Raw genomic sequence first — 17,960 nt, 5'->3', positions numbered from 1 at the left:
CCCTCAAAACACAGCCTTTAAGAAAAGAAGAATGTTCTCGATGAAGTACATCTGTGTTGGCCTTTTAGGGTTTGTTTCTTTTAACCAGGTAGGTCTGTCCATGTTTACTTTCTAGCTCTTTAAGCCCTAAAGCCCAAGGATGTCAGAAAGAGAAGAGGTTTGTGTCTTTTATTCTTTTCTTGTATTTCTACAAGAAGCATGTGATAACTTGGTGGTGCAAAGGGTAATGATAAGTGGAGTTTGTGCTTTTACCTAGGGGGAACCCCTAACTTGAAATTACTGTGGCTGAACCAAGACGCGGGGATACAAGCCCGGCGCTTGGACGCGCTGCTAGGCTGCTTCGACCTCTCCTCCTCAAGAGAAGAGCTGCAGGCGGTGGAGAATCCCTTCAAAGCGCTGTGCTGCCTCCTGACCTACCTCTTCGTGCAGGTAACCTGAGCTCCTCACCCTGGGTGCTGCAGTGGCTCCTCACTCCTGCCCTTGCCTTGTGGGAGGTGGGGGCCTGGGGTGCGGCTACGGACTCTTTCCCGTGCCACTTTCCAGCATCTACCCCGTGAGCGCTAGCCCCCCGCAGTTCTCTAACTAAAACCCGGGTTCCGTGTTGGCACACACGTCAGAGGCCTGTCTGCTGTCGGACCTGGAGGCTTACAATGCACGTAAGTTTAGTGGAGGCTGGGGAGACCTCGCAGGTGAGGGAACCTGCTTTCACTTTGCTTATGCTTTCCAAGCATTTTGACTCATGTGGTGCCTCCCCTGGGGCTGTCACTGTCTGCGAGGTGGCTCCCGTCCTGGGGTCCAGGGTTGTGGTGAGAAGGCCCAGGGCTGCTGGCAGCTTACTTCCACTGTCCAAGTCGCAGTCGCTCACTCCTCTCCAGATGTTTACTAAGCACTTCCCTATCCCAGTCTGGGACGAGGTATGGTTACTCCCTGGGGTTACTGGGGCATTGCACTGTGGGACACATGAAATGTGTTTTGTAGAAGGGCCCAATAAAGTGTCCACTAGGATCACTGTCGTCACAGTGTGTGTCCTCCTCGCCCAGATAAACCCGGGGTTGGAGGCCTCGAGTTAGGGTGCAGTGCTAGGTCTTGATTGGTGTTCCTCAACAAGTTGGACGGTTTGTTTCCTTAGTTTTACACTTAATGTGTGAGAATTATAAAGGCGCATGAAGGTATTTGCCTTTTTAAAAAAAATTTTTTTAAGGTTTATTTTTGAGACAAAGAGACATACAGCACAAGCGGAAGAGGAGCAGAGAGCAAGGGAGAGACAGAATCCAAAGCAGCTCCAGGCTCCTGTGCTGTCAGCACAGAGCCTGACACGGGGCTTGATCTCACAGACTGCAAGATCATGACCTGAACCGAAGTCGGGTGCTTCACGACTGAGCCACCCATGTGCCCCAGTGTTTGCCTTTTTAATAGTTGCCCAAGTGCAGGGTAATGTTTAGACACCTCAGTGAAGGAAGGACCGGATCCCTCCCTCTCCCACTTCCCTTCCTTGTCTGTATTATTTTTAAATGACTTTTGTCTCACTTTTGTCACAGCAACAATAAAAAAAGGCCTTTGCAATCACTTCTCTATTTCTTTAGCCCACTTAGACCTCCCGTATTCTCAACCCCTTTGAGCCATCTTACCTTCTACTCTGGGCTCCGATGTGACAGATCTTGGGTCTCTTTCTTTGGCATAACCATCAGATTTTTACTGGGCTGGAGTAGAAAGTTACATGACTATTTCTCAAACCTGAATTCACTTTATGAATTATTGATTATCATTAAGAAACTTATTCTTGGGGCGCCTAGGTGGCTCAGTCGGTTGAGCGTCCGACTTCGGCTCAGGTCATGATCTCACAGTTCATGAGTTCGACCCCCGTGTCAGGCTCTGTGCTGACGGCTTGGAGCCTGGAGCCTGCTTTGCATTCTGTGTCTCCCTCTCTCTCTGCTCCTTCCCTGCCTCACACGTTGTCTCTCTCTCAAAAATAAATACAGATTAAAAAAATGAAGAAAAAAAAACTTACTCTTATCGTGGAATTACATTTCAAGGGCACGTTACACTAATTTTTCTTTTTCTTCTCTAAATTTTTCTTTTGTCTCTGCCAGTCTATAGCTAGTTCTGCATTTTGCATTTTGTAAAAATGTGATATAGCTAAATAACTCACAGAGAGTTTATTGCTTCATTACTGGGTTCACATGCACCAGTGTAAACTTTAGTTTTTGCATTACTGGTTTTTTTAAAGCTTTTTTTTTTTTTTAATGTGTATGTATTCATTTTGAGAGAAAGAGTGTGGGGATGACAAGCAGAGGCAGAAGAAGAGAGGGAATCCCAAGCAGGCTCTGCACTGTCAGTGCAGAACCCAACATGGGACTTGATCTCACGAACTGTGAGATCATGACCTGAGCCAAAATCAAAGAGTCGGACCCTCAACCGAGTGAGCCACCCAGGCACCCTGCATTACTGTTTTGAGTAGAAAGTTCCGTTATTTGTACCAGACTTAGAAATATAAATGGCAGAAGATAGATTTTTAAGTGTAAAACTGCTTTTCTTTTGATAGTATTTATTACATACACATGCATTTATCAGCTCACATTTTTGGCTGCGAGCGGGCCATAGTGGGGACTGGGAATGGTGGATAACCAAGAGCTATAGCTTCGCATCCGGAAACATTCGTGTGTTTTCTTCCTAATAACCGTGTGCATATGGACAGTAACTTGTGGGACACACAGTTTGAATTACTTTTTCAGCACAAGAGACGGGCTGTTGGACCCATTGACGGTCACTCATACAGCTCTGTGCTTGTCACTTGTGCAGGTGACTGTCAGTTATGAAAATCCATTTCCAGCAGAAAAAAGTCCAAACCACACAACAGTAGCTCTACATCTCATATATTTATATAAACCTGAAGCACATAAGCATCAGGAGGAAAATTTCCACTTTTATCTTTCTGGTGATACTAATAATTACCTTTAAATAAGAATACTTCTAGTGGGAGTCAGCGTGAGGTAGACATGTTGGCCTGACTTAAAGGGCACATTTAAATGAGGACTTTTTAAAACTGAAAAACAATGAATCAACACATCAGTGGCATCTCTGAGATGAAGGTACTAAAATGTATTCACAGGTTCATTATTTTCTTAGGTTTCATAAGGCTAAAAATATAAATTTATAAAAATACTATATTTTTATACGGTCAAGCTTAAGTTAAATGTTTTGATGTACGGTGGGTGGTAGAGAACCTATGGAGAAGCTAAGTGGTCTCATAACCTCCAAGTTAGCAACAACACTTCCTGTTAAAAGTTTATCTGAGAAAATTCCCTGGAAGAGTAAGTTTACATCAGAGCAAGTGTACGTATTTTTTATAATTTATAGTAGAGCAAATGTTTTATAATAATGTCTGTTATGTGAAATTCTAAAAAAAACTTTGGTGTTATTAAGAATTTGGCACTCTCTGCTGTGGTTTAAGATTGGTTAACTACGAAGATGGTGGCCGAATATGAAATTAGCTAAGTGTGAAAACCATGACATATGAGATAGTTATTCTTTTCTCATAAGTAGGCATTTTACTCAAAACTTGCTAATGGCAAGAAGTAGAATTACATGCGAACAAACCCAGTCTAAACAGAAGAGAGGTGGGCGCTTATGGAATAGAAAAACAGTGTGTTCTTTGCTTGGTCTGGCTTCTGTAGATTGGAGCCTTTCTTCTTGGTCATGAGTACCACACATCTGTAGACTTTTGTGTTTTTCCTGAAATTGTTATAGCTGTCATTTATACAAAGGCAACAACTTCTTCAGAATAAAAATGGAACAGGGCAGGGTAGTGACAGGGTTGCTGCCTTGCGTGGGGCAGAGGTGACGGATGCCAGAAGTATTTGCTTCTCCAGGAGAGCAGGGGGGAGCAGGAGTCCCCAGGGAACAGTCGTTCTGGTTTATGATGGGGTCAGTTTTATTGGGAGTAAACATATTAGCCATTTTTATCATTGAGAAAGAATCGAAATTCTTATCCATGAGTTTGTGGTTGTTTCCCTGATTTTTTCCCCTTCAAGCGTTTACTTGCCACAGAATGCATTCCCTTCCAGAAAGAAGGTCTTGTGTTCCTACGGATGGCAGTGAGAACGCTGAGCAAGGCTTCGTGTAGTGCTTTTGTCTGGCTGGCAGAATTTGGTGGCTGAGCTGGCAAAGTCACTGCCCGTAACCCTGAGGGGAGATGGTGTCCGAGAGTAGCTTGCTGTCGTCATTCCCATCATTCACTTGAGATCCAGAATTTCCACATCCACTCTTTCTCCACACCCCTGCCCCCCTGTTTTCACTCACACTTTGGTTAGCCCCGATTCCACGCAAGACTGGAGGGGCTCAGATGTGGGGGTTGTGGTTTCCGTCAGACTGGGATCTGAGGACACAGGTTTCACCGGGGCTGGCAGGGGTGGAAGTTTATCCCAGCCTTGATCTCGCCAGCTCACACTACAGACCCCTGAACTGCCAGCCCTGGGAATTGGTGCCCAAAACAATCACCTGTGTTGCTCTAAGAGTCCAGCTTGGTTGTGGCTCATGCCCCTCCCGGGCGTCCCAGAGATTTCTGCCTTGCTAGAGAGTGACCAGGCCTGGTCCATCTTGGCCCTGGACGTCATGGAGAGCTTTACACCAGGACTGTGGACTCCTGCTCACCTCTGCCTCTTCTGCTGCCCTGTGCAAGTGCCTGCATTTAGCCATTGAGCCCATGGCAGGGTCAGGTTTTTCCCAGAGCTGATGCTGGTTCTCTTTCTCTGTCCCTTTCAGGTGGACACGCTTTGCCTGGAGGATCTGCATGCTTTCATTGCTCAGGCCTTGTGCCTCCAAGGAAAACCAACTGTGCAGCTCGTAGACTTACAGGTACTGCATGACTGACTGATTGTCACAGTTCTGAAGACACCCTGCCTCACCATCCCTTTGTTCTGTTTAGTTTTGGTTGGTGTTTCACAGAAAAGATAAAAAGGCATATTTAGCCAAGATATTTTCCTGGTGCAGTGGTGTGGTTCGTCTGTCCACAGCGGAGCCCTGAGTCCTGCTGGGTTAGTGAACTTCAAGCAGATCTCTGTACAAATGGCGTCCCGCATTTCTTGGAAGTGGCCATCCAGACCTGTGTCACAGCTGGGTCATGTGCTCACAAGTGTTGCCTCTTTCCAGTGCTGAGAAATTGACAGTTCTTAATCCTGTCTCAGTATTGTAGTAATATGAAGACAGCAGTCTGATCCCTTATAAGTCTTGCTAACTTTAGGAGAACAGGATGCCTTTTTCTGGTATTAGTGACTTTGGTGCATACACACCTTGTCTCCCATACTTGGTGTCTGCTCTCTGGGGCTGGGCTATATCCCATCTGCCTTGTGTCCTCTCCCAGTGCCTTGCTTGTGAAGTGTTTAGTAAACAGTGTTGGTCACCGGAGGTTATTCAGACGCTGCCATTCACGAGTGTTTACTCCTTTAATTTCACGAACTAGTCCGTTTGCAGCTAACCCCGGCTACTCTCCTTTGTGGCCACACCCTCTTACGTCTGATGGTTATTTCTTAGAAGAAGCCCCAAGGTCAGGCCAGTTGTTTGTGGAAACTTAAGACTGCTTTGTAAATGCCATTGGATGATGATAATGAGTTTTATCCATAGTTTCTAGTTAATTGAATTAGTTTTCACTTGTCTTTCTAGTGAAAAAAAAGCCTGATAAATTTCATTTATGAACAATATTTAATCTAATCTCAGAACTCTTATGTACTTAGGTTTACTTCATAAACTAATTCTCATGGTGGTCCAATTAAATGAACAGGGCCGGGTTTTTTTTTTGTATTTTCACTTTTACATCCATCATATTCAAGAAAGTTCATTTTAAAAATGGACTTTTTTTCCTCCTTTGGCAAGATGCCATTTTAAATAATGGGTTTGGGGTTATTAGTAGGTTAGTGCTAATTCTTTTTTTATTGAGGTATCATTGACATTATAGAAGTTTCAGGTGCTCAACATGATGATTCAATATTTGTGTATATTGTGGAATGATCGCCACAGTAAGTTTGGCTAGTATCTGTCACCACACATAGTTACAGAACATTTTTCTAGTGATGAGAACTTTCACGGTTTCCTCTCTTAGCAGCTCGCAGATCTGCAGCACAGCAGTATTAACTATGTACATCCTATGGCTTATTTATGTTACCACTGGAAGTCTTACCTTTTGGCCCCCTTCACCTATTTTGGTCACCCCAGGGTCACAGATATGAGTGAAATCATATGGTATTGTCTTTCTCTGACTTACTGCACTTGGCATGGTGCCCTCAGGGTCCATCCATGTTACCACAAATGGCAAGATATCTTTTTTTTTTCCTTTATGGTTGAATAATACAGTATTGCATTGTGTATATATACCATGTCTCTCTTTTTTTTAATCTGTTCATCAGTTGATAGACACTTAGGTTGTTTCCATATCTTGGCAGTTGTGAGAATGCTGTAGTGAACGTGGGGTGCACATATCTCTTCAGGATAGTGACTTGACTTCCTTCAGATATTTCCACAGAAGTTGGATCGCTGGGTTGTGTGGTAGCTCTATTTCTAACTTCTGGAGGACCTCCACACTGTTTCTGACAGTGGCTGCACCAGTTTGTGTTCCCACCAGCAGTGCACAAGGGCTCCCGTTTCTCTACATGCTCGCCGACACTCATCTTTTGCCTTTTTGATGATGGCACTTCCAAACCAGTGTGGCAAATTAATTGACCATACATGCTTGGATTTACTTTTGAGCTTTCTATTCTGTTCCATTGATTGTTGTGTCTGTTTTCATGCTGATGCCATACTGTTTTGTTTCACGATAGCTTTGTAATACAGTTGGAAATCAGGGAGCGTGATGCCTTCGGCTTTGTTGTTTCTCAAGATTGCTTTGGCTATTTGGGTCTTTTGTGGTTCCATACACATTTCAGGATTGTTTGCCATATTTCTGTGAAAAATGCCACTGGAATGTTTTTGAGGTTGCACTGAATCTGTAGATTGCTTTGGATAATATGGGCATTTTAACAACACTTGTTTTCCCATCCACGAGCAGGGGTGGTCTTTCCTGTTCTTTGTGCCGTCTGCAGTTTCTTTCGTCAGTGTGTTACAGCTTTCAGAGTACAGGTCTTTCACCTTCCTGGTTAAATTTTTACCCAAGTATTTAATTCTTTTTGGTGCAGTTATAAATGGGACTATTCTCTTAATTTCTCTTGCTGCTATTTCATTCTTAGTATATAGAAATGCAACATATTTTGTGTATTGATATTGTGTCCTCCAGCCTTATTAATTCATGTATTAGTTCCAACCATTTGTTGGTAGAGTTTTAAGGGTTTTCTCCATGTAGTATCAGGTCATCTGAAAATAGTGACAGTTTTACTTCTTCCTCCTAGTTTGGATGTCTTATTTCTTTTCCTTGCTCGATTGCTCTGGCTGGGACTTCCAGTACTGTGTTGAATAAAGGTGGTGAGAGTGCACATCTTTTTGTTGTTCCTGATCTTAGAGGAAAAGCTCTCAGCTTTTCACCATTAAGCATGATGTTAGCTCTTCGCGTTGAGTATGAACACCTGATCGCTGTTCCTCCTTTTGGCAAAACACAATTTTAAAAAGTAGATTTTCAGTTATTAGTAGGTTCATACAGTTCTTAATACCAAATTGGGGCCTTCCTCCCAGACTGCTGTCCTGCTACCACTGGCCTGTCTGTTCCTTAACCCTCATCTGCTTTCCTCTCCCCTCCCAGTGAAACTAAACAGGCAGGCAGAAAGAGAAAGGAACTTGGAGGTCATGCTCTCTCCTGCGTTGTTACGTAGATGCGGAAACTGAGGCAGTGTGGGCAGCAGAGTGAGCTGGAGTTTGGGGTCATGCTGATAAGGGTAGGTTTGGGTTCTGTCACTAACCAGCTCTGGGAACTCTAACGAGTTCTTATGAACATACCACAGAATACAACTCCTCTCTTGTGAACTGGAGGGGATGTCTTAACGCCGGCACCATGTGGGACGTTCTTTGACTTTGTCCACATCAAGTGCATCATCCTACACTTACCTTGTCATTGGCGGAGCCAAAGTGGAATCGGCTCTTGACAACCAACCAGTGGTCTTTTCTGAAAGAAAGGCACTATCACCGGGAGGGAGGGACCGGAGGGAACGTGCGCCTTAGAGTTAGAGTGACTCCAGCGGGAGCTCACCTTGCTGTGCCCTCTCTCTCTGGCTCAGCACTTACTCTGCACTCAAGATTTGTGGCCTGTCCAGTCAGACCAGGTACCTTCCCCGTTGTCAGAGCTTCTCCAGCAAAAATGGGATCTGTGCCAGCTGTTATTGGCGTTGGTTCCCTGTTAGGACCGTAACCGGGTGGTGTGTATTCTCCTCACGCGAAGGGCCGCTCCCAGGGGCCACTAGAGCCCCTGTGGGAAGTGTCCCAAGGAGGATGGAGGTTTTTAACCAGCGGTGGGGACTGAAAATAGATGCAATTTCAGTGGCCTACCTTCTCATCAGCCCAGGGTCGTTCCCTCTTGGCTGTCTTGGTTGATTGGGTTGGTTGTGAGGGTGGGCAGGGCAGGGCCCCCCCCCCAGGGCCTCACTCCACTCCCACTGCCGAGGAGCGCCTTGTCTGGGTGGTCCAAACGTCTGTCTTCACCATGAACAGTGGACCCACGTGGCTGCAGGGCTGGGCATCCCTGCTCGCTGGTACTCATGGGCAATTTAAAAAGTGCCCTGTTAGGTTTGCACCCAGCAATATTTCTCTTGCCCCAACAACTTGACTCTAGCTTTAAGGTGGTATATGGCTTTACATATTTATTAAAAATCCAGGGAGGTAGATTATATATGTGAAGGTTATATCCCATATTATACATACATTCATTTACAGACGCAGAAGTCTGCGATCTATGACAAGGAGTCATCTGCAACAGTTACATAAAAAAAAAGAAAAAGAAAGGGCTGCAGTGTTACTTCTAGTGAAGAAAAATGCAAAGACAGCTTGCCTTCCTCACGCACAAAGGGCAGTCCCACAGCTAACAGGAGACGCTGTCCTCGGTGCTGAGAACACATGCGAGGAGCCGGGCTTCCCAGCTGTAGCTGCGTCCTCTCTGAAAGCTGGCTGTGTGCTTGCTGCTCTTCCTGTCCGTGTTGATGACTGTGCATGCATGTGTTCACCTTACCGTTCTAGAGGACATGGTCGTCGTTGTACTTTGAATAGCTCAGGGGGGCCTTTGGTGCTTGGCTCGTAGAGCCCATGTGAGAGCACACACAAAGGTGGGGTATGTATGGGATTAAGTTGGGATCTCTGCATACTTAGGAGGGAAAGTCAGCGAAGCAATGGACTGAATTACACAGTGATCAGATAACTTGTGAGGCCCCACTTTAAGGAGCTGTAGGTGAGGGGGGGCGGATTGTTGGGGTTTTGCATCTGTGCAATTGAAGACGAGGTTGCCAAGGTAGAGGAGATAGTCGCGTGTCTTGAGGTGTCCCGCAGACACTTCTGTCAATGCCTCGCCACCCCTTGCCTGGCTCTAATAGCTGGGCCCCTGGTGTGTGACGGGGAGTTCTGGGCCTCCGGGAGCCCTGGTTCCTGATCCATTCTGTGCACACTGGCTTCTGATGTGGGCATGCATGTACTTGTCCAGAAATGTAGAAGGGCTAGAAGTAGCTATCTCACTCATTCTGTGGTATTTTGTCAGACACGGGTACCTGCCCAGAGCATTTTGTGAAGTCCTCTAGAGAAGATGGGGTGTCCCCCTGCCACTGCTGAGCCAGGTAGAATGCAGCAAGCAGACGTGGTGCCTGCTCTCCTGCTCTCCCCTTCCCAGAGCACAGTGGTGCTTTTCAGTTACCTCTTGCTGCTCTGTTTGGGAAGAGCCAACAGGATGCTTAGGACATTCCAGATGCCTCTCTGGTGTACCAGGGACCTGGGGAGCACTGTCTGAGTGCCCCAGCGGCTTCTTCAGAGCTTACAGGAGGTGGCAGCCACCTTTTCTGCTCCTCACCACTCATCAGAAAGTGCCCAGTCATCTTTGATTGGGGAATAAAAGGAAAGAAATACGAATAAATTGAAGGAAAGTCCTGTTATAAAATCCGAGCCATACCACATCAGAAGCAGTGCACTTCAGTGCCGCTGTAAGACTTTTCAAGACTTAGTGGATGCACGGCTCTTGGGGCACACGCACCTTGGTGGTGTCACCGTGAGCCGTACCAACACCAGCAGCACCATGCACGTGCAGGGAGCATGGTTTGGCCCACAGTGGACAGGGAGTCTCATACGGGTGAGCTGTGTGCACAGCCCTGCAGTGAAGGTCAGCTAACGTCCATGCAGCATTAGCTTCTGGTTGGACTGGCCTCCACATGCCTCAGGCAAAGCCTGACTGTATTACGGTCCTCTTTACCCTGGCACTCGGCGACCCGGCCCTGTTCATTCCGGGCACTCGGCGGGCAACTTGAGTGACAGCATTACTGAACGTGCCACTCGGTGAGGTTCCATCATCGTGTTTATCACACATAACACTCTTCACGCCTTTCCTGCGGGCGTCTCTGTTATGTGAGGCAAAACAGCCACCTTTGAACTCTAAGACTCTAATAGTCTTTGAGTCTTCACGAACTCCTTGTGTAGTATGTAGGTTTTAAACTTCCATACTTTAATAATTTATGTTGTAAAATTGCAGAAATAATCTGGAAGAGTACTTAAAATGGGTCAGCCTTACTGTTCACTGCAAGTGTGGGCACTGCCCTTCGCCCTGAGGCTTCTCCACCTGGGCCTGGAGCCTGCCCCTTGCCCTCCCTGGGGGCTGCTGTGCAGATGGGCCCCGCTCCCTGTCTTTGCTTCCGCTTCATCCTCCGTCTTTAACTTGGTCTCTCTGACTGGCTCTGTCCTTTGGTGGATAAAGCAAAAAGCTTCTGCAGTAAACATTCCCAGCCAGTCACTTGCCTGCCTCATTCTTCAGAGGACGCCGCAGGATGGGGCTGCATGTTTGCTGGTCTTCTCTGCCCCCTGTCCTCCAGCCCTGCAGGAGCATCATGCCTCCGTTGCACAAGGTCACTGAAGCAAAGGTTAGGAAGCGCTCCACTGACACTGGGTCTTGTGCTGCCTTCTCTCTGCTTTTGAGCCTGTGGCGCGCCTTTTATTTATTTTTGTTAGGTAGTACCTTTCACGTTCTAGACATCTTCCATCAGATACGTTCGCTGAGCCTCACTCTGGAGCACCAGTGTTGGTAGCTCGGGAGTAGAGCGAGGGCAGGCTGTTGTGGTGGGGACCTCGGTGAGGAGGCTGCGTGTCCCGAGTGGGATCTTCATGATGTCCTTCCTCTGCTAGACAAAGGCCTCCTTGGAGGGAGGGTCAGTGCTTTCTCTCCCATTCGCTTTCCAGTGCCTGGTACCCTGCCGCTATGGCTAGAGCCAGTTTGACTCCACAGACTGCTTGTGCAGGTGCAGCCCTTGTGAGGAAGCCCCCTTTGCAAAGCCCCTCTGCTTCTGACATGTCTCCACGAGGTTCCCAGCAGAACTGAAGAGATGGCTGTGGCTGGGTTCTGCCCTGGGGCCCGGGGGGCCGGCAGGGCAGAGCAGGAGGTGCAGGAGGCCCTTCCTCCTCCCAGCTATTCTCTTCGGGCAACTGCCGACATAGAATTTTACCACTGTGTTTGCTGTGGCTCGTGGTGGGAGGACCAGAGCCCTGGAAGCCACGCGTGGGCATGGGCGGCTGTGCAGTGGTTTCAGTCAATTGGCTCCTGGCTTGAAAAGCAGAGTGAGGACCCTACAGCTCACAGCATGAAAGCGGGGAAGGAGGAGAGGGTGGGGCAAAAGTGGCAGAGAAGGAGGGTGCAGGAGAGAGGGCTCTGTGCCCATCCCATTTCTGCCTCATCCACTGGGAAGGCAAACCCCACATGGTTTCCTATCCCACAGCTCCCACCTGGTGCCCTGCTCATGTGGAATTGAATGCATATATTCCTTTTTGTGAAACCGTTCACACTTTTCAGACATTTGGATTTTCTGAGACCAAAATGTGATACGCCAAAGCTTATGGGAGACTTCCATCATGGTTACATCTGAACATAGAGATAGGGATTCACATCGAACTTCAGAACTTGCCAAGAGTCGCAGGCAGAAGAGATGTCTGCACTCAGCTCCCGGACTTCTAGACTATGTTCTTGCTGTATCAGGTCTATGTCATTCATTCTTGGCTTTTTAAAACTATTGTATTTGGTACTTTCCTTTGACAGTATTTTATAATTATCTTGCGTCTGAGAGATGTGTTTCTGCAGCTAAATTGTATGGTCCCAAGGGCAGGGACTGTATCTCATTCTTGTTTATAATCCTCCGGCATCTGGCATAAAACAGTGCCCAGTGAATGGTTGGTGAAGTGCCTCATAGCAGCGATGAATGATTTTTATGGAGTGGATCCACAACATGCAGTTTTATCTGTTTCCTGTGCTTTAACATGGGGTCCGTATCATCTTGCTAGAGCACTGTTGGACGTTTAGCTGCTAGAGTAGAAATAAAGAAACAAGGCATTTTGATGTTTCTGTGGGCAATTTTCTGGTTCTGCGTTGGATCTGGGACTTCACCCTTTGATCATGTTCCTCGTTCTCAAATAATCTCCATCTGAAAGGAGGTTGCCAGCAGTGTTATAAATGACAGCAAGTGCTAGACCACGAACCCATAGAGGAAAGAATCACCAATCGGGACCAATCAAATCATCAAGACAAGGGCCTTGATGTCTCCATTCGGGAAACGTAGGCCTCCTGGGAGAACCTAGGTCAGAGCTCTTAGCAGAGCTGGGAGCAAGAGCAGGGCGGGCCAGGGCTTGGGGGAAACACGCGCACTCACCCACCCATCAGGGCTGCAGAGGGCCTCACCATGGAGTTCCTGAAGATGTTCTATTGCCACTGTTGGATGGAGCGACTTGTAACAGGCTTGGCATTTTTTGCTAAAACTGCATGCCTAGAAGTGGAATGTTTGATGAATCAAAGGATCTGTTTCTATCGAAGGACCAGGAAATTCCTTGCTTTGGTGATGGGGATGATCCATCTCTGGGAGGAATATTTGTAACGTAAATCAGTTAAGGAAAAATAAGTAAAATATAGGTTCAGTGAGGTGCCACCATTTGGTGAGACGTCAAATGCCCAGATTTTTAAGCTAAAATGAAGCCTCTCTGCAACTAATTGTTAGGAAGTGGCACTAAATTGCTTTTACTGGGGAAGAGTGTCTTACCGGCTAAAGGTAAAACAGACTTACGGGATGAGACCCGCGGTCTGATGGGTGCGGTGTGGGTGGTGGGAACTGGTTGTGTTCTCACAGGAAGGGGCCGCCGTCCTTGGGGGGGCTGAGGAGCCGCCACTCGCCAGGTTTCTTACCAGAGTCTCCACTTGCCTTACAGTAGAGGGTGTTTGCGGACTCGGAAAGGGAAGGTTAGGTGATGTCTGCCTGGTCATGACCTGTGCGCCGAGTGACCGGTGGTACAGGGTGTGGGGAACAGAGGTGCACACACCTGCCCGCCTGTGCCCCTGATGGCCCGCACCTGTCAGGAAGCCCATTGTTGTCCTGACGGGAGTGCAGGTGCCGGGGTGAAGCTCTGAGAGCCCGGGTGCTCGGGGCCTCCACACAGAGCGCCTCGGCCTGGGGCCACAGCCATAGAGCTTGCTGAAAAGTAAACGACCAGGGTAAGGAGCATCCTTGAATTGCAGGCTTTGGAAAAAAACATTTTGCACACACGGGCAACTCACTGACAACTCATTGAACCGAGTCTGTAAAATGGACAGTATTCATGGGCCTCTCCTCTTGGGACGTGGTTTCCGTGGACACGTGTCAGAGCACAGAGCTCACGGGGTCGCTCGGTGTCCTCCGACCACGGGTGGGTGCACAGCTCTGACGGAAGAGCACACTGCCTCAGCTGTCTTCTCACCTCAGAAGAGTATCGAAAAACTGCTCTATAAGCCACTTTGAAGTTTGGGAGAAGACTCAAAGAAGGGTCATGTCTCATGACGTGTGGAAATTATGTGAAATTCAGATCTCAGCGTCTAAGGTTAAGTTCACACCGCGACATCAGAGTTGAGAGCTATGACAGAGACCGTAAGGCCCACAACACCAGAAATACTGATCTCTGGCCCTTGGCAGACTTACCTGCTGGCCCCTGGCTTAAACCAGCAGGTAAGTCTGCAGGCTCTTCAGTGAGCGGAAAGGTCACTGGATAGTGTGTTTCCTAAGGACAGAGTCCGTCCCACTGGTCATTGTGCTGGGCCTGGCATACATTCCTCAGGGACAGGAAAAATTAGAGCATTTTTTGGGGAAATTAGGAGGGCTTCGTAAACATTACACAGTTAATTTTTATATCATTCCTTTGAGGGAAATAAAGTCCTTGTTATGTTGGTAGGGAAATGAAGACAAAGATTGGTGTCTTGGCTGAGGTCCCTTGAAGGGTCTGGTGAGGGTGCACGTTCTGTGCTCCGGAGTCCAGCCTGCCCATGATGAAGCCTGGATTTGGGGTCTAGGGGGTGGGTCCGGGACGGTGGCTGGCTCTTGTTGGATCCTCTCTGTTGCTCGATGCCGTACAATGTCTGATGCTCAGTAAGTTTCAATACTGAAGATGATGTCTGCTGGAGCCAGATGAACGGGACCTTGGTGGTGGTGCAGGCAGGCTCTCCTGTCAGGCTCTCGTCACAGAGTGATTTGCCCAAGGTCAGGGCACCAGTGTGTGTCACAGCCACGTTAAGAAGTCAGGGCTGCGAGGTGCACCAGACATCATCATTGCTTCCCACCATCTCCCCGAACAGCCTCTAAAGTGAAGAGCAAACATGGCGTGTGTAACAGCAAGTGTAGAAATCTTCATTACAAGATCTTGAGTCAGTATTGCCCCTGCTGGCGAACCGTCCCTTTCCAAATCAAACACTTCAAATTCTAGTGATAAAATCAAAATGCTTCAAGGAGATCACATTTTTAAAGCACATCAGAATAAAATCTATGAAATGGTGCTTTACTGATTAAACTACTAAAACAGCCAGAGAAATACAGGATAGTGTAAATGTGTATTAAAAGAGATATTTAGAAAAAATGCTTTTACTGTTAGGCGCTCAAAAAGTTGATGAATGAATGAATGAATGAACGAATGAATGAATAGTAGAAATGGAACCTATTGGGAGCGCCTAGGTGTCTCAGTGGGTTAGGTGTCCGACTCTTGATTTCAGCTAAGGTCATGATCTCATGGTTTGTGGGATCAAGTCCCATGTCAGGCTCAGCGCTGACAGCACAGAGCTTTCTTGGAGTTCTCTCTCCCTCCTGTCCCCTGCTTGCACTTGCTCTCTCAGAATGGGGAAAAAAAAAAAAAGAAAGAGAATCTATTGAAACTTTTAGTAGGCTTTTTAAGTTGATATGTAAGCACAGAAGATGACTCCCCAGATGGGTTAAATTAAATATGTCAAAGAAAAGAGGTGGGAAACCTTCAGGGGACAGGCCCTCAGTCTGATGCTCCTGTGTACGTAGGACTTGCAAATGCTTTTCCGGAGCATCCGCAGGCAGAAGGTCATTGTGTGACTGAGCAGGAGGGCACTCTCGGGCCCAGCCAACCCTCCTGGATCTGGCAGCAGATGACAGTGTCCCTTCTTGTGCCTGTGGCCCTGTGATGAGGGTTACACACATCACCTGGCGTGTCCCCAGTGTGTGGTTCAGAGGATATTAGCTCTGGTAAGCAGGCACATTTGTGGAGGAGCATCATCAAAGGTGGAAAAGGGGAGCGTATGGAGGAGCAGGAGCGTCTCCTGCTCTCGTGACGCTGGCGAGCTACAAGCATGGGGGCTGCGGGCCGCTGCCTGGCCCTGGTGCTACCCTGGTGCCTTTCCTGTGCTTCTGTCCCTAGTACTGAGGGGAGCTGTTTCTCTCTGTGCGGAGAGCCCCAAGGAAAGCAGATGTCCTCAGTGCCCACAGCCACCCTTCCAGGTTGTTCCGGAGGAGAGCTGGTGGCCGCCCATAGTTTAGTGAGGACAGGTTGGGCTGGCTCGGGACAGCAGGTGGGACACCTCATGGAAGTTCTCAGGGGAGATCTCTGGTGCCCGGATCTCCAGCACATAAGGGTCCAGGACGATCCAGATGCCCCACAGCTGACTTGCCTTTGCGGAAGAGAGACACGAGTCAGAATAGAGGTGTAGAGCAAGGCAGGCCACACCCGGGCCACCGCCCCCAAGCTCAGTGAAGCTGCTTGCTACACAGCCTCGCCTGTCCTCCCATGTGGCGTCTGTGGATGCTGGCAGGCCACAACAGCAAAATTGAGCAGCCTCAGCATGGAGCCTGGGAGCCGGCCATACATCCGCACAGACACTCAGGCTGGCAGTACCCGGAAGAGGCTCCTGTCTGTTCTGGATGCCATTCACACCTGCAGAGAAGCTGTTTGCAGATTGGGGCCTCAGTCCCTCTCGATTTGTCCTCTGCTGTCCCTGCACTTCTCACTGTGAACCCTCCCTGGGACTTTGAATCTGGCCTCTGGCCTCCCCTCTGTTCGCTGCTTGCATCTGGGCAGAGATGAAGGACTGGTGCTTAGAGCTTTCACGCTGGGCCCTGGCCTGGCCTTTCAGGCATCCACAGTCTGATTCTGTGTCCCCAGTCCCATCCAAAGCCCCCCACCCCTCCCCTGCCCTGGAGGCAGGCCCTGCCCAGACCCCGGCCTCACTGCCTCCTGCATAAACCTGCTGCAGGGGGGCTCCTTCCTCTGCTGGGTACCCACACATGGCAGTTGCTGATGTGCCCCGTGACACCTCGCCAGTGATGCCACATCTGCTTCAGGGCCTGTCCCCTTCCTCTCTCAGCGAGTAACCCTCTCTCCTGCTCAAGGATGCCTGTCCCCTCTCCTGGGGTTTCCCTGGGCCACGGCTCTTCAGGACTGGACACTCGGCCTCATTCACCCCTGTGTCTTCCCTTGTACCCGCACTTTCTGGCAATTTAGCAGGTACTCAGCTAGTTTTGTTTAAATGGATTGAAATACATCCTCAGTTACTTGGGGTGGAAACTGAGTCCTCTGTGACTTTCATGGGATCTTTGTGCCTTGTCAGCACTCTGATGTTGATTTGCTTAATACTGTCATCAGTACTGATGTGTGCTTATGTTCGTGCCAGATGCTAGCAGACGCATTCTGTCCTTGTGAGTAAGAATATTCACGGGTGCCCGGGGGGCCCAGTTGGTTGAGTGTCCCGACTCTTGGCTTCAGCTCAGGTCATGATCTCAGGGTTGTGCAGTCAGGTCCCACGTGGGGCTCCGCCCTCACCTGGAGCCTTTAAGACTCTCCCTCTGTGCCAACTCTGCTTGCACGTGGGCGCTTTCCCTCTCTGTAGTTAAAAAAAAAAATTAAAAATAAGGAATCTTCAAATAAAATTTTTTTTCTATAGAAGAAACAAATCTCAGGATGGAATTTTCATCTTAGCTTTCTGTTTCAAACCCCATTCCACGGATTGGCAGAAATGTACCCTGGCTTGAGGGGGGTAGGTGTCCCTGAGATGTCCTTGTCCCTCTCTCTATGCCTGTGGTCCCTGTGCTGCTCCCACACTGCCAGCCCCACAGAACGTGGGTACCCCATGTAGCATGTCTCCCCTGGGCTTCAGCAGGCCCACAGGTGGTGGCAGGGCCTGTGCCCTCTTCTTCCTGTCTCTGTGCCATTGCTCCAACATTTCACACCTGTGGCAGATCAGAGCCTCTAAAGTTCTCCCAGGAGCTAGACATTGGAAAGTAAGAAGCCAGAACTTCATGACTTGTAGCCTCATTGCTCCTGTGTATTGGTTGTAGGATGTCTTTGGTGACCACGATCCAGGCAGCAAGGGGGAAATGGTGGAATCACGGCTAACAGTTTAAATATTATCTCACTCTGTTTCTTGTAAAGGTTAGCCTTTTGTCATTCTCTTAAACTTTTCTGTGATTGTACATTCGTGAGTAGAGCTGTAGACCTCGTGGCGGTCGTGGGTCTGACGGCGGAGGTGGGCGTGTTGCCATGATGTGCGAGGATGTAGGAGGGCAGAGAGG

At 48.3% G+C, this 17,960-nt stretch overlaps 1 protein-coding gene across 23 annotated transcripts in view; it reads left to right on the top strand.

Moving 5' to 3' along the window:
* The window catches only part of FAM120B (family with sequence similarity 120B), a 95,004-nt gene that overhangs the window by 37,134 nt on the left and 39,910 nt on the right, over positions 1-17,960 (top strand). For 22 of the 23 annotated variants that reach the window (XR_001430830.3, XR_001430829.3, XR_001430828.3 and 19 more), the window contains 2 exons: positions 257-429; positions 4,762-4,854. Coding sequence is in view for 17 of the 23 variants with exons in the window: in XM_053221935.1 (XP_053077910.1) it covers positions 257-429; positions 4,762-4,854 (266 nt within the window). In the remaining 6 variants the exon portion in view is untranslated. Of the gene's footprint in view, positions 1-256; positions 430-4,761; positions 4,855-11,941; positions 12,097-17,960 lie in introns of those variants that run through there. The other variant, XM_027056416.2, reaches the window with a different exon arrangement.

Source organism: Acinonyx jubatus, chromosome B2 (genome assembly GCF_027475565.1).
Source record: "Acinonyx jubatus isolate Ajub_Pintada_27869175 chromosome B2, VMU_Ajub_asm_v1.0, whole genome shotgun sequence".
Classification (NCBI taxonomy): Eukaryota; Metazoa; Chordata; class Mammalia; order Carnivora; family Felidae; genus Acinonyx; species Acinonyx jubatus.
Note: the sequence above shows the minus strand (reverse complement) of the source record. Positions and strands in the feature narration are given on the sequence as shown.